At 44.7% G+C, this 14,337-nt stretch overlaps 1 protein-coding gene across 1 annotated transcript; it reads left to right on the plus strand.

Annotated features, from left to right (window-relative positions):
• Positions 1 to 7,853: 7,853 nt before the first annotated feature.
• On the plus strand, positions 7,854 to 9,245 carry LOC311328490 (tRNA sulfurtransferase-like; the record flags this gene model as incomplete). Its single annotated transcript, XM_084462452.1, has 1 exon — positions 7,854 to 9,245. The coding sequence occupies one exon, from the start codon at positions 7,854 to 7,856 to the stop codon at positions 9,243 to 9,245; it is 1,392 nt and encodes a 463-aa protein (XP_084318578.1).
• Positions 9,246 to 14,337: the final 5,092 nt, after the last annotated feature.

Below are 14,337 nucleotides of genomic sequence, written 5' to 3' on the forward strand. Positions count from 1 at the left end.
ACCGTGGTTTGGTCGCCGCAACACACCTAGTGCTAAAGATAGCTGAATATATTTATGCCAGCATAATCAGTGCCTCTGATGCACGGGATGCTACTATCGAACAGGCAGTTGTAGCAATGATTATTAATGGCCTTGGTTTTACCGGTCAAACGTTGCATATGCTTCCAGAATTTTTCGAAAACAAGCCTATTGATCAGCTGGTTGGATAAGGCATTCAGCCAGAACATTTAAACGATAAGATTCTTGGACGGACTCTTGATTACTTGTATGACGCTGGCATCAGCTAGTTGTATCTGGACCTTGCCATCATCAAGGTCGTCAATCATCTGAAACTGCCCTGCAGGACATTTAATTTGTACGGTAACAGTCTGCATGTTGATGGTGGTTACAACAGCGATGAAAACCCATATAACTTAACCTACATCCATATCTGCCATGGCTATAGCCGTGATCGCCGTCCGACTTGAATCAGGTGGTCTTGCAGTTAATAACAGAGAATAAACTGGTGTTCCTCTATTCATGTCATGGCTCCATACAGCGGCAATATAAACAACAAAACCTGCTCCAATGAGATCATCAAAAAACACTTGCCCTGCTTCAAAGAGGCCTTGAATAATCGCTATCTAGTAGCGTATACGGCATTGACACTGTTTGTTGCCAAAACCATTCAGCCTCTCGATCAACAAAAACAGTTGTTTATCTTGCTGGTTCCCATGAATATCAAGGAGGCAAAGGAGTTAGTTAAAAAAGCACCTTCGATGTCATTGCAGCCTATTGAAGACCATGATGATGATGATTCTGCTGAAGTATCTTCCTGTTATGTAGAGGTTGAGCAACGTTGGGTTCTGTTACGGAATGATCCTCTCAGGCTCAGTGACCAAAAAGAGCTAAGCAAAAAGGTACAGGAAAAGTCACTGAAGGAGGTTGATAATCTGAAAAAACTTGGCAAAAAGGCATTAGGGGTGGCTCTTTTGATACGCCAAGGCAGCCGCTAAAACATCATGGTTTTCGATATATCAGGTAACGAAAAAACCCGCCTTTATGACGCTACCATGTCGTCAAACCAATAACTACATAACACCGTCTATTGTGAACGCATCCTACGCCAATACCCTTGATTATTCATTCTGCTCACCAGCTCGTGATCATTTGGACGCTATCATTCAGCAGCTTGAATCCTCTATCCAACAAGAGCATGGCACCATATAGAGCTATATTCAGACTGAGGACAACGAAGTGTTGCGCCTTCTCCCATAAGGGTATCTTGATAAGCAGGTCAATGATGAGACGCAACAATCATCGGTAACTAGTAGCTACGGTGAGCAGAGAAATCACGTTAGAAAAAATACCTCTCGATAACTGACCGGCTTGTTTGGTTCAGTCGTAGTCAGGCGCCGCAGTCACAGCCAGCGGAAACAATCAAGCGTATTCCCACTGGATGCTCAGTTAAATCTCAATACTACAAGTACTCTGATGGCATGAGGAAAAAAATTGTCAGTGATATGATGGATCGCTCTTATGATCGACCGATTAAACGACATCGTTAGAGTTCCCCAAGTATGGTTGGAAAACGACAGGCTATGCAACTGGTAGCGGATATGACTCAATACTTTGAGGCTTATTACGAACAGCGCAAGATTGGGATTTAGCAAACAGAAGACCTGCAGATACTAATTTTTACGGTACGGACTTGGTGATACGCTAGAAATGGTTGAGGGAAGCAACTAGGAAGAACGCGCAAAAGAGTCAATAGAAGCTGCACACCAAGCTCAGTCCGGAAGAGAAGAAAAATCGCAAAGGAATGGCACAGCTAGCCACAGTTTATACGGGACAACCAAATCCTCGAACGGTAGAATCGGCCATGGATATGGATCGGAAGAGCGACAACATTGTTCAATTTCGTCCTTCATCCAAGAATAAGATAGTGTGGACCAGTGTAGAAAGAGAGGCTGAAGCCGTGATAGAAGAAGCTTTTTAGGAAGCGCTAAGGCTAGATCCGGAGCAGAAACGGCAGTTAACCATTATTATTGATGGCCACCCTCATCAGCAGAAACTAATTCCAGAGATTATGAAAAAAATGGTGTTAAGGCAAACCATCATCATGGACTTTATCCACGTACTTGAATATCTGTGGAAAGCCGGTCACTGCTTACACAACAAGGAGGATGAAGCTATTGAAAGCTGGGTAGCAGAACAGTCCCTGAAGATACTCAGGGGAGAGTCCGACAGAGTGGCCCATGGAATCCGGCAAAGTGTGAACAAGAGAGGTCTTACAAAACGTGAAGCCATTGATAAGTGTGTAGACTATCTTCAAAAAAACTGTCCCAAGCCCTACTACGACAAGGAGCTGGATGCTGGCTATCCGATTGGCAGTGGAGTCATTGAAGGCGCTTGCCTCATTTGATCAATGACCGTATGGATCTAACCATTGCAAAGTGGAGTTTGCAATGGTAGAGACTGTGTTGAAGCTACGCTCACTGAATCCAAGTGGAGATTGGCATGCGTACTGGAACTTCCATAAGTAATGCTCCCGCCTTCGTAATCATTGAGAACTAATAAATTGTGGTGCCATAGCAAGGAAACCACACCAAACTACCTACTTTTTCATAATCCCGGTAATCAGTTTCTGCTGATGATGGTGCCCATAAATAACAATGACCCACTGTCGTTTCTGCTCCGGGTCTCGCTTGAGCGCTTCCTCGAAGCTTCTTCTATCGAGGCTTCCGCCTCTCTTTCTACATGGGCCCACACTCTCTTATTCTTGGATGGAGGACGGCATTTAACAACGTTGTCGCTCTTCCGATCCATATCCATTACCTATTCTGCCGTTCTAGGATTGGGTTGTCCCGTATAAACGGTGGCACCTGTGCCATTTCGTTTGCTATCTTGCTTCTCGCTAGGACTGAGCTTGGTTTGCAGCTTCTACCGCCTCTTTTGCGCATTCTTCCATGTTGCTTCCCTCAACCTTTCAGGACGCATCACTCGGCCCTTACCGTCAAAACTGAGGATCTGCAGGTCTTCGGTTTGCTCAAGCACAACCTTGTGTTGTTCGTAAAAAGCCTCAAAGGCTTGAGCCGTATCCGCTACCAGTTGCATAGTCTATCGTTTTACAACCATACTTGGGCAACTCTCACGATATCGTTTAATCGTGCGCTCATAAGAGCGATCCATCACATCACTGACAATTTTTCCACTCATGCCATCAGAGTACTTGTCAGTATTGAGGTTTAACTGATCATCCAGCGAAAACACGCTGGATTTCTTCCGCTGGCTGTAACTGCCACGCTTGACCACGACAGAACCAAACCAGCTGGTCAGTAGTCGGGAGATATTTTCCCTGGCGTGATTCCTCTACTCTCCGGTGCTACCAGTTACCGACGATTGCTGCGGCTCATCATGGCCTGCTTATCCAGATACCCTTGGAAGATAGACCGCAACACTTCGTTACCTTCAGCTGGATATAGTTCTCTATGGTGCCATGCCCTTGTTGAAGAGTGGATTCAGAGTGCTGAATGATAGCGTCCAAATGATCACAAGCTGGTGAGACGAACGAATAATCTATGATATTGGCGTAGAATGCGTTCACAATAGACGGGGTTATGTAATTATTGGTTTGACGACGTTATATCGCCATAACACCTTCTATTTTTAGTTACCGGATATATCGAAAACCCTGATGTTTTAGCGGCTGAATTCTCGTTTTAAAAAAACCACCCCAACGTGAGCTCGACAAGATAATCCCTTGCGTTACATAGGCTTCAGCCTTTTTGTACATATTCATGTTACAGGGAAATAGTAATTTGAGTACTTTAGTGACTGGCAATGCCTCCGAAGGAGCCATTGGGTACTTTTCAAAAAACATCACCATGCCTCACACCATTAAAATCCAAAGGCTCTAGCAAAACTTGAAGCGTCGAACTCACGTTAGTCAACGCAACCATCATCATGGATTTTATCCATGTACTGGAATCCCTGTGGAAATCAGGTTACTGCTTACACGACAAGGAAGATGAGGCTATTGAAAGCTGTACGGCAGAACAGTACATGAAGATACTAAAGGGAGAGTCTGACATGGTGGCCCATGACATCCGGCACAATGCGAGCAAGGGAGGTCTGACAAAACTGGAGGCCATTGATAAGTGTGCAGACTATCTTCAAAAAAACTGTCCCAAGCCCTACTACGACAAGGCTATGGATGCTGGCTATCAGCTTGCCAGTGTAGTCATTGGTGGAGTTTGCCTCCATTTAACCAATGACCGTATGGATCTGGCCGCGGCACAGTGGAATCTACAATGGCCAGAGCCTGTGTGGAAACTACGCTCACTGGATCCAAGTAAAGATTTGCAGGCGTATTGGAACTGCCACAAGGAATGCTCTCGCCTGTGTAATCACACGTGAATTCGACGCTTCAATTTTAGCTACATCCCTTGGATTTTAGGTGCTTGAGGCGTAGTGATGTCTTTTGAAAAATGCCCAATGGCACCTTCTGGAACTTTGCCAGCCAATAAAGTACTAAAATCACTCTTCCCTGTAACATGAACATGTGCAAAAAGGCTGAAGCCTATGTAGCGCATGGTATTATCCAGTCGAACTAACGTTAATCATGGATAACTAATCAATGGAACCACACCAAAACCCATTCGGCTACCGCCATTTAAAACACCGGTACCAGCATTGTTGTTCCTAGCCATATTGCTGAAAGAACCACACAAGGCTCATGCCTTTCTGAAACTGAATTTTGTTTTTACCCATGACGAACCTCATACTTATAGAAATACCTATGTCATAGGTTTAGACTAGAAGTAGGCTTTGGTTGGATGGTAATCAGAAAATCTTATACACGCTTATATCTCATGTATTTGTTATTAGCTTAATGCCAGTGGGCTTACTTAACAGAAGAAGAAGCTACTGCATTACCAAACATATAGTTCACTCCTATATATACTGCATCGCTCCAGCCATTGCCAGCATACAGCCCATACATGGAATCCCCAGAAAATTTCTCCTGCATTTCCTGAATACCATCCATCCGTAGATACAAGAAAGCCTGAGTAGAAACTCTGGCTTATTGATTAAATCTAAAGACTGAATTTCCTGAATGGTCTTATAAAACTACCTTAAACGGAGTAGTACAGATGAAACTCTACGGGGTGGGTGGTCTGGCTGACGGCAAGACATTCTTCTTTCTTGAGTTCAATGTAACCATCAATCATATCGTCAGTAAATACACCACCGGCAGTCAGGAACTCTCGATCAACGTCCAAGGCAGCCAGAGCTTCTTCAAAGCTCTCGGAAACCGTTGGAATTTCAGCAGCTTCTTCTGGTGGCAGATCGTACAAATCCTTATCAGCAGCATCGCCAGGATGAATCTTGTTCTTGATACCGTCCAGACCGGCCATCATCAAGGCAGCAAAGGCCAAGTACGGGTTGGCAGTGGGGTCAGGGAAACGTACTTCAATACGACGACCCTTAGGGCTGTTAACGTAAGGAATACGAATAGAAGCCGAACGGTTCCGGGCAGAGTAAGCCAGCATAACAGGTGCTTCAAAACCAGGAATCAGACGCTTGTAGGAGTTAGTAGAAGCATTGGCAAAAGCATTGATCGCTTTAGCATGCTTGATAACACCTCCGATATAGTACAGAGCTTCTTCAGACAGTCCGGCATAGCCGTCACCAGCAAACAGGTTCTCTCCGTTCTTGGACAGAGACATGTGAACGTGCATTCCTGAACCATTGTCGCCTACCAGCGGCTTAGGCATGAAGGTAGCTGTCTTGCCATAAGCGTGGGCGACATTGTGAACAGCGTACTTCAGAATCTGCACTTCGTCGGCTTTTTTCACCAGAGTGTTGAACTTAACACCTATTTCACACTGACCAGCAGTACCTACTTCGTGGTGATGTACTTCAACTTCCAGACCTTGAGCTTCCATGGCATCACACATGGCAGCACGCAGGTCATGCAGGGAATCGACTGGAGGGACCGGGAAGTAACCACCTTTGACTTTAGGGCGGTGCCCAATATTGCCGCCTTCAAATTTCGCATTGGAAGACCAAGCAGCTTCTTCAGAGTTCACTTCGTAAGACGCCCCGGAGATATCAACGCTCCACTTAACGTCGTCAAAGACAAAGAACTCAGGCTCAGGGCCAAAGAATGCAGTGTCAGCGATACCGGTGGACTTCAGATACTCTTCTGCACGCTTTGCAACAGAACGAGGGTCACGCTCGTAGCCTTGCATAGTGGAAGGCTCTACGATATCACAACGAATGTTAATAGTTGATGCTTCAGTAAATGGATCGATAGTCGCTGTGTTGTCATCAGGCATCAGAATCATGTCAGATTCGTTAATGCCTTTCCAACCAGCGATGGAGGAACCATCAAACATCTTGCCAACTTCGAAGAATTCTTCGCCCAGTTCACTGACAGGAATCGATACATGCTGTTCTTTACCTCTAGTGTCGGTAAAACGCATATCAACCCACTTAACATCATGTTCCTTAATCAGGCTGAGAGTCTTCGACATTTGTTCTTTCCTCCAGATGACAAACCCCGCACTGGGCCGAATGCTTCGGATCAGGCGGTTTACTAATCAATCTCTTCGCTTTCAGGTCTCATAACCGAGCAGCAGCTAGAGAAACACGCTTGCTTGAGCTATAGCAATTGCTATGTCACATTATGCAGTCCATCAGACATTGGCGTACGAAGGTAGTGCTTTTTGGTGTAGAAATCTGGGAAAAGACGAAACCCTGTTAAAATGGACCGGGAAACAGCAAAATATCAGTCCAATTTAGAACAGATACTTCACCAAACTGTTCGAACCAACACTTCACCACTCTTCTGCACATACACACACGAACAGCACACGTTGCAGTAGGAGCAGCAAACAAAAGCAACACAATTAGTGCCTACCACAAGCCTTAGGCACCAAAATAACGCACTCTTTCTTAAAACTCATTCCTAACGTACTGCGCCGGACAGTGTACTCGCTTTAAAATAAGATTTGCAGTTTTAACGCGATATTCTACTTTTTAGAGACCATGAAAGTTTCAAATCCCTGACTTCCCACGTGTTACAGCGTAAATAGCGTACGTTAGCGCAACATAACTATGATTAATCTGACCGCTATCAATATGTAAGTTGGGCATTATTATAGGTTCCCAAGAATTTGGTCATATGGTCGTATTGGCTGAAGCCCATGGAAATCATGGGATATTCGACCTTTCTGGAAAGTAAGAAAAGTCTAACGCCGCATAGTTGTACTTATGCAGCAACGACTTATACCAACTACATACTCATCAACAGCTTGCACTATAAAAGATGACAGCATCGTCAACTGACTCAAAAGACCACTGAACCACGGAATGGTGCCCAGAGAGCGTGGGCTTTCGGTGCAATTTAGTTAATATATTACGCGATGTTCTACTTTTTTAGAGACCAGATGTTCTATTTTTTTAGAGACCATGGAAGTTTAAAATTCCTGCCGCCCAATGATTACAGCATAAATAGTGTACGCTAGCGCAACATGATTATACTTAATCTGGTGCCTATCGATGTGAAAGTTTGGCGTATTATCGGTTTTCCAAAGTTTGTCCATATGGCCGTATTGGCTGAAGCCTTTAAGAATTAGGGAATGTTCGACTTTTTGGGAAAGTAAGAAAGCTGGAAATCTCGTTATTATTGTTAATAGTCTCTTTATGATCTTTCGCTATTCGCAAAGAATTATGAACAGGCTCTGATTAGTCTTACCTGCCCAGATTGTCCAGCACACAAGGTCTCCTGATCCATGAAGTTCATCATTAAACTGTTCCCGGAAATCACAATTAAAAGTGCTCCGGTTCGAAAACGCTTTATTAAAATGCTGCGCCGAAATATTCGCACCATTCTCAAACGCGTGGATGAGAATATTGATGTCTCTGGTGTATGGGATCATATTGAAGTCACGACCCGCAGCAATGATGAGATTCTGGTAGCAGAAGTTAGTGATCTGTTAAGCCATATTCCAGGGATTGCCTATTGGTTGCAGGTTGCTGAACACAAGCTGATCAGCCTTGACTATATTCTGGAAAAAGCGGTGGAAGCTCACTCAGAAGCTCTGGTAGGTAAAACCTTCTGCGTTCGTTGCAATCGAACCGGCAAGCACGAGTTCCGATCTATTGATGTGGAACGCTTTGTTGGAGCCGGCCTTAATCAGCAGACTGAAGCCAGAGGGGTTAGTCTAAAAAGCCCTGAGATTACTGTCCGTATCGATATCAAGAATGACCGATACTTTATGACCAAAAAGCGAGGAGAAGGTCTAGGTGGTTATCCATTGGGGTCTCAAGAACCAGTTCTGTCTCTGATTTCCGGGGGTTTCGACTCTACCGTTTCCAGTTTCCTTACTATGAAACGAGGTATTCGCACCCATTTCTGTTTCTTCAACTTGGGTGGACATGCCCATGAACTGGCAGTAAAAGAAATCGCTTTCTACCTGTGGAACCGGTTCGGTACCTCCCACCGAGTTAAATTCTTCACCGTACCTTTTGAAGGCGTTGTGGAAGAAATTTTGACAAAGGTGGATAACTCCCAGATGGGAGTCATTCTGAAACGGATGATGCTTAGAGCCGCCACCAAAGTGGCAGATGAGATGGAAATAGCCGCGCTGGTCACCGGTGAAGCCATCGGGCAGGTTTCCAGCCAGACGCTACCAAATCTGGCAGTCATCGATTCTGTAACTGATACTCTGGTTCTCAGGCCTCTGATCACCATGGATAAACAGGCCATTATTGATACTTCTATAAAAATTGGTACGGAAGAATTTGTCCGCAATATCCCAGAATACTGTGCCGTTATCTCCAGAAACCCAACAACCAAGGCAAAAGAAGAGAAAATTGCAGCACAAGAGACTCGATTCAATTTTGATGTACTGGAAGAGGCCATTAACAGCCGTAGAATGGTCTCTATCCACGATATCATTGCAGATGATCTAAGCAGGGGAGAAATTGAAGTTGTTAGTGAAGTTAATCAGGATGAAGTGATTGTCGATATTCGTCACCCTACAGAGGAAGAAATCAAACCTTTCTCCATGCCAGAGCGAGAAGTCATGATAATCCCTTTCTATCAGTTACGAACCCGTTTCCCTGAACTGGACAAGAGCCGCCACTACCTGCTCTACTGCAAAAAAGGGGTAATGAGTCAACTGCATGCCATGCACCTTCGGGAAGAAGGGCATAAAAATGTCGGAGTATTCAACCCAAAGCCCAGACAATAATTTTTCCACCATCACCCTTAGGGCACAAAAGCACAAAGCATAACTTCCCCTGATTACCATCTGACCTAAGCATCATTCTCGTCTAAACTTACGACAACTGGTTTCCTCGAAGTAGGAGTGGTGTCATGGCCAAGAACAAAATTCAGTTCCAGAAAGGCATGAGCCTTATAGAGTTGCTTTCAGCAATATGGCTAGGAACAACAATGCCTAGACCAGTTTTTCAAATGCCGGGGCCAGAATTGGTTTGAATGCCCTCTGTGTTGTTGCCGGTGGTATCACATCCTAAAAAACCGTGAGCTCTACCAATGCAACCGCTGCCACCACCAGACATCATTGACCAGTAGCACCATTCTGGAAGCTAACAAACTGCCATTTACCTCTTGGTGTCTAGGCATATTTTTAATGACTCAGACCAAGAATGGCATATCGGCCAGAGAGCTCTCGAGATAGCTGGTAATCTCTTATAATGCTGCTTGGCGCTTGGAGCACAAGCGTATGCAGGTAATAAAAGGACGATATGACAGCAGTCCACTGCATCGACATGTACAGATGGATGATTCCTACCGGGATGGTGAAAAACATGGAGGCAACCGGGAAATATGGCCTGAAAACAAACACCAAATGGTTGCCACCGTGCCAACCAACAAGGAAACCCACCAGCTATATATGCGTTTCAGCGTGGTCACCAGTTCCCGGGAAAAGGAACTGGAACTATGGACACAAAAGCATCTCGGTGATCATACATGCAGTGTTGTCAGTGATGGCCTCAATGCATTCACAGTAATAGCCGACGCCGTACACCCACATACAGCAGTGGTGACAGGAGGTAGTCACGAATCCATGGCTAATTAATTGTTTACGGGGGTCAACACCATGACCGGGAACGTCAAAAATTCTCTGAAATACAGTTACCTCAATATTAACCAGAAGCATCCGCCAAGATACCTTGCTAAATATTGTTATCGATTCAACCGGAGCTTAGATTTGCAAGCAATGGTATCAATGCTGGTTACATGGCTGCGAGAACTTGCCACATAGCAGCAAGGCTCCTCAATCTGGCTGAGGAACAGTGCTAATAAGGTAACTGTTTAAAGAGAAAGGTTTGTGTATTCATGCCTTTTGCACCATAAGGGTATTGTGATTCAGTAAACTTGGAGTGTACACGGATGAAACTGGCTCTGATAGCCGCTGTGGCAGATAACAATGCCATTGGTATCAACAATAAAATGCCTTGGGATCTACCTAAAGATCTACGCTACTTCAAGGCGGTTACCATTGGCAAACCCATTATTATGGGCCGCAAGACCTTTGACTCGCTGAACAAGCCTCTACTAGGAAGAACCAATATCGTCATTACTAGGGACAAAAACTGGTATCACGAAGGTGTAAAAGTCGTCCACTGTCTGGATGACGCCATTGCACTGGCCGAAGATATAGCCATGATCAACGGGAATGAAGAAGTCATAGTGATTGGTGGCGAACAGATATATCGCCTAGCTATTGAACAAGCCGACCGGCTCTACCTTACTAGGGTTTACCAAAGTTTTGAATGTGATGCTTTTTTCCCGGAAATTGACCTGCAACAGTGGCAGGAAACCTCTAGGGAAGACATTCAATCAGAAGATGAGCATCCACTGACCTACAGCTATGTGGTACTAGATAGGACCTGATTGCCGTACATAACCAGCCGGTGTTTCTTTTTGGTGCTAGAACAACATTGAAAGTCTATACTCTTTACAAGTATTTTTCAATCCTGAAATGAGCCTGAAAAGAGCGTACGTCAGTAGTTAAAGTCCTTTCGTCCAAGAATGGTCCAAAATAGCTATTCACTGGCGGACTGTAATTGTTCAGCCGCCTCGTTATCGCTCATTGATTACGCTTTTGACCAAAGTGTACGTGGAGGAATTACTCCCTTCAAATATTGTTGCCAATCTGGCATGAATTTCAGCTTTCATAAGGCGTAATCATATCTTCATAATGGTACTTTTTCCTCTCTTTGCCTTTTGCATCAATAATGATTTTGGTGTGGCTCTTTTAATACGACAATGCAGCCACTAAAACATCAGGGTTTTCGATATATCAGGTAACGAAAAAGAGACGGTTTTATGGTGATATAACGCCGTCAAACCAATAACTAACGTGAGTTCGACGCTTCAATTTTGGCTACAGCCATTGGATTTTAAGAGTTTGAGTCATAGTGATGTTTTTTTAAAGTGACAATGTCCCCTTCTGATCCATTACCAGCCAATCAAGTACTCAAATCACTCTTTGTCTGTAACATGAATATGTACAAAAAGGCTTAAGCCTACGTAGTGCAATGGATTATCTAGTCGCACTAACGTTCACTACATAACATCGTCTCTTGTGACCGCATCCTGCTCCAATACCATCGATTATTCATTCTCCTCACCAGCTCGTGATCATTTGGACGCTATCATTAAGCACCTTGAATACACTCTCCAACAAAAGAATGGCACCATAGAGAGCTATCTCCAGACTGAAGGCGACGAAGTGTTGCGCCTTCTCCTCTAAGGGTATCTGGATAAGCAGGCCAATGATAAGCCGCAGCAATCGTGGGCACTGGTAACGACGGAGAGCAGAGGAATCACGCCAGAAAAAATACCTTCCGACAACTGACCAGCTTGTTTGGTTCTGTCGTAGTCAGACGTCGCATTTACAGCTCGCGGAAGCAGCGTGTTTCCGCTAGATGCTCAGTTAAACCTCAATACTAACAAGTACTCTGATGGCATGATGGGGGAAAATGTCAGCGAAGTGATGGATCACTCTTATGGTCGAACGATTAAACGACATGTGAGAGTTGCCATGGTATTGTTGGAAAACGACAGACTATGCAACTGATAGCGAATACGGCTAAAGACCTTGAGGCTTGTTACGAACAGCGCAAGGTTGTGATTAAGCAAACAGAAGACCTGCAGATCCTCAGTTTTAACGGTAAGGATGTAGTATGCGCTCGGACTGGTTGGGGTAAACAACAAGGAAGAACGCGCAAACGAGGCAGCAGAAGCTGCATCCCAAGCTCAGTCCAAGAGAGAAAAAAGATCGCAAACGAATACCACAGGTAGCCACTGTTATAAGATCAAACCAGATACTCGAACGACAAAATCGGTCATGGATATGGATCTGAAGAGCGACAACGTTGTTAAATTTCGTCCTCCAGCCAAGAAGAAGAATGTTTGGGCCAGTGTAGAAAGAGTGGCGTAATCCGTGATAGAAGAAGCTTTCGCGGAAGCGCTCAGGCGCAATCCAGAGCAGAAACGGCATATTGATGGGAACCATCATCAGCGGAAATTGATTGCCGGGATTATGAAAAAGAAGGGAGTTAAGGCAACCATAAATTATGGCCTTTATCCATGCACTTGAATATCTGTGGACAGCCGGTCACTACTTACACGACAAGTAGGATGAGACTTTTGAAAGCTGGGTAGCAGAACGGCCCCTGAAGATACTACGGGGAGAGTCTGACAAGGTGGCCAGAGGAATCCGGAAAAGTGCAAGCAAGGGATGTCTGACAAACCGAGAGACCATGGATAAGTGTACAGACTATCTTCAAAAAACCGTCATAGGATATGCTACGGTAAGGAGCTTGGTGCTGGCTATTCGATTGCCAGTGGAGTCATTGATGGAGCTTGCCGCCATTTGGTCAATGACCGTATGAATCTAACCATGGCAAAGTGGAGTTTGCAAGGGGCAGAAGCTGTGTTGAAGCTACGCCCACTGGTTTCAAGTGGAGATTGGCAGGAGTATTGGAACTTACATAAGGAATTCTCTTGCCTTCGTACTCATGGAGAACTAAGAATGTGACGTCATAGCATGGGAACCACACCCTAATTACTTCAGGGAAAAAGCAGGTCCTGTGAAAGTTGATGTAGGATGTCAGATAGTTTTTATTAAACTCGCTAACTTCCCCAGCATTGATGTTGCGGTGTATGGGCATAGCCCAGCATCTTACTAATAGTGCACCATTTTTTGATTCAACCAGTGCACTGTCATTGAGTGTGGTGCCCTTGCTACGAAGCCACGGTTATTAGTTCTCCATAATTAACTGGAGTCCGATGCTCAGAAAACCCTTGGTACACCTTCTGCTGGTACCGGAACATCAATATGTGGCTTTCTGTACTGCGGTGCATAGGCAATCAATCCTGTCATCAAGTTTACAGCATGGTGAATAGTGTCGAGTATGTTTGGTCTGCGCAATATTCTTCACCAGATCATTTACGCTTGCTATTACTGCCCGTTTCCTCAACATCATTTAATCGAAGGCCGGCAGCTCTTTTGGCTTAATATTTTCCCTGACTTTAGTACCCAGATTCAGGCCTTTCTACTGCACCCATGCTGCCAACTTCTCAGATACGTAGCCCTTATCTCCATAAATCCAACCAGTTAATTCTTCGATGAGATCTGGTACTGGTCAGTCATCAGTGTTAGCCGTTGTTAGGCAAAATGATAGAATTTCTCCAAGATGGTGAATGATAAGGTGCAACTTAAAACCAAACTTCCAACCTGTAGACGTTTTCCAATTTAGCCTCTTCACTGAAGACCTTGTGGCTGTTGATCCTAAGGTGATCACAGACAACGATGGGCGGTGAATCAATAAATGACAGGCCAGTTGGTTACCACATGCACTGAGACTTCAGATAAACCGCCTAGTATCAAAGCCTTTCCTGATTACCACTATTCATCTCATCCAGCTTAAGTAGCCTTGCTAGCATTGGCAAGTTCGCGCAGCCATGTAACCAGCCTTGATACCATTGCTTTCAAATCAAAGCGCCGGTTTCATCGATAGCAATATGCAGCTAGGTACCTTGGCAGATGCTTATGGTTAATATTGTGGTAACTGCCTTTCCGAGAATTTTTGACGTTCCCTATCATGGTGTTGACCCACGTAAACAACTTATTAGCCATTGATTCGTAACCACCACCTGTCACCACTGCTGTATGTGGGTGTCAGACGTCGGCTATCCCTGTGCATGCACCGAGGCCATCACTGACAACACAGCAGGTATGATCACCTAGATACTTTTGCGCCAAGAGTGCCAGATCCTTTCCCAGAAAACTGGTGACCACGCTTAAA

This window comes from Borostomias antarcticus (genome assembly GCF_949987555.1).
Source record: "Borostomias antarcticus genome assembly, contig: scaffold_63, whole genome shotgun sequence".
Taxonomy (NCBI): Eukaryota; Metazoa; Chordata; class Actinopteri; order Stomiiformes; family Stomiidae; genus Borostomias; species Borostomias antarcticus.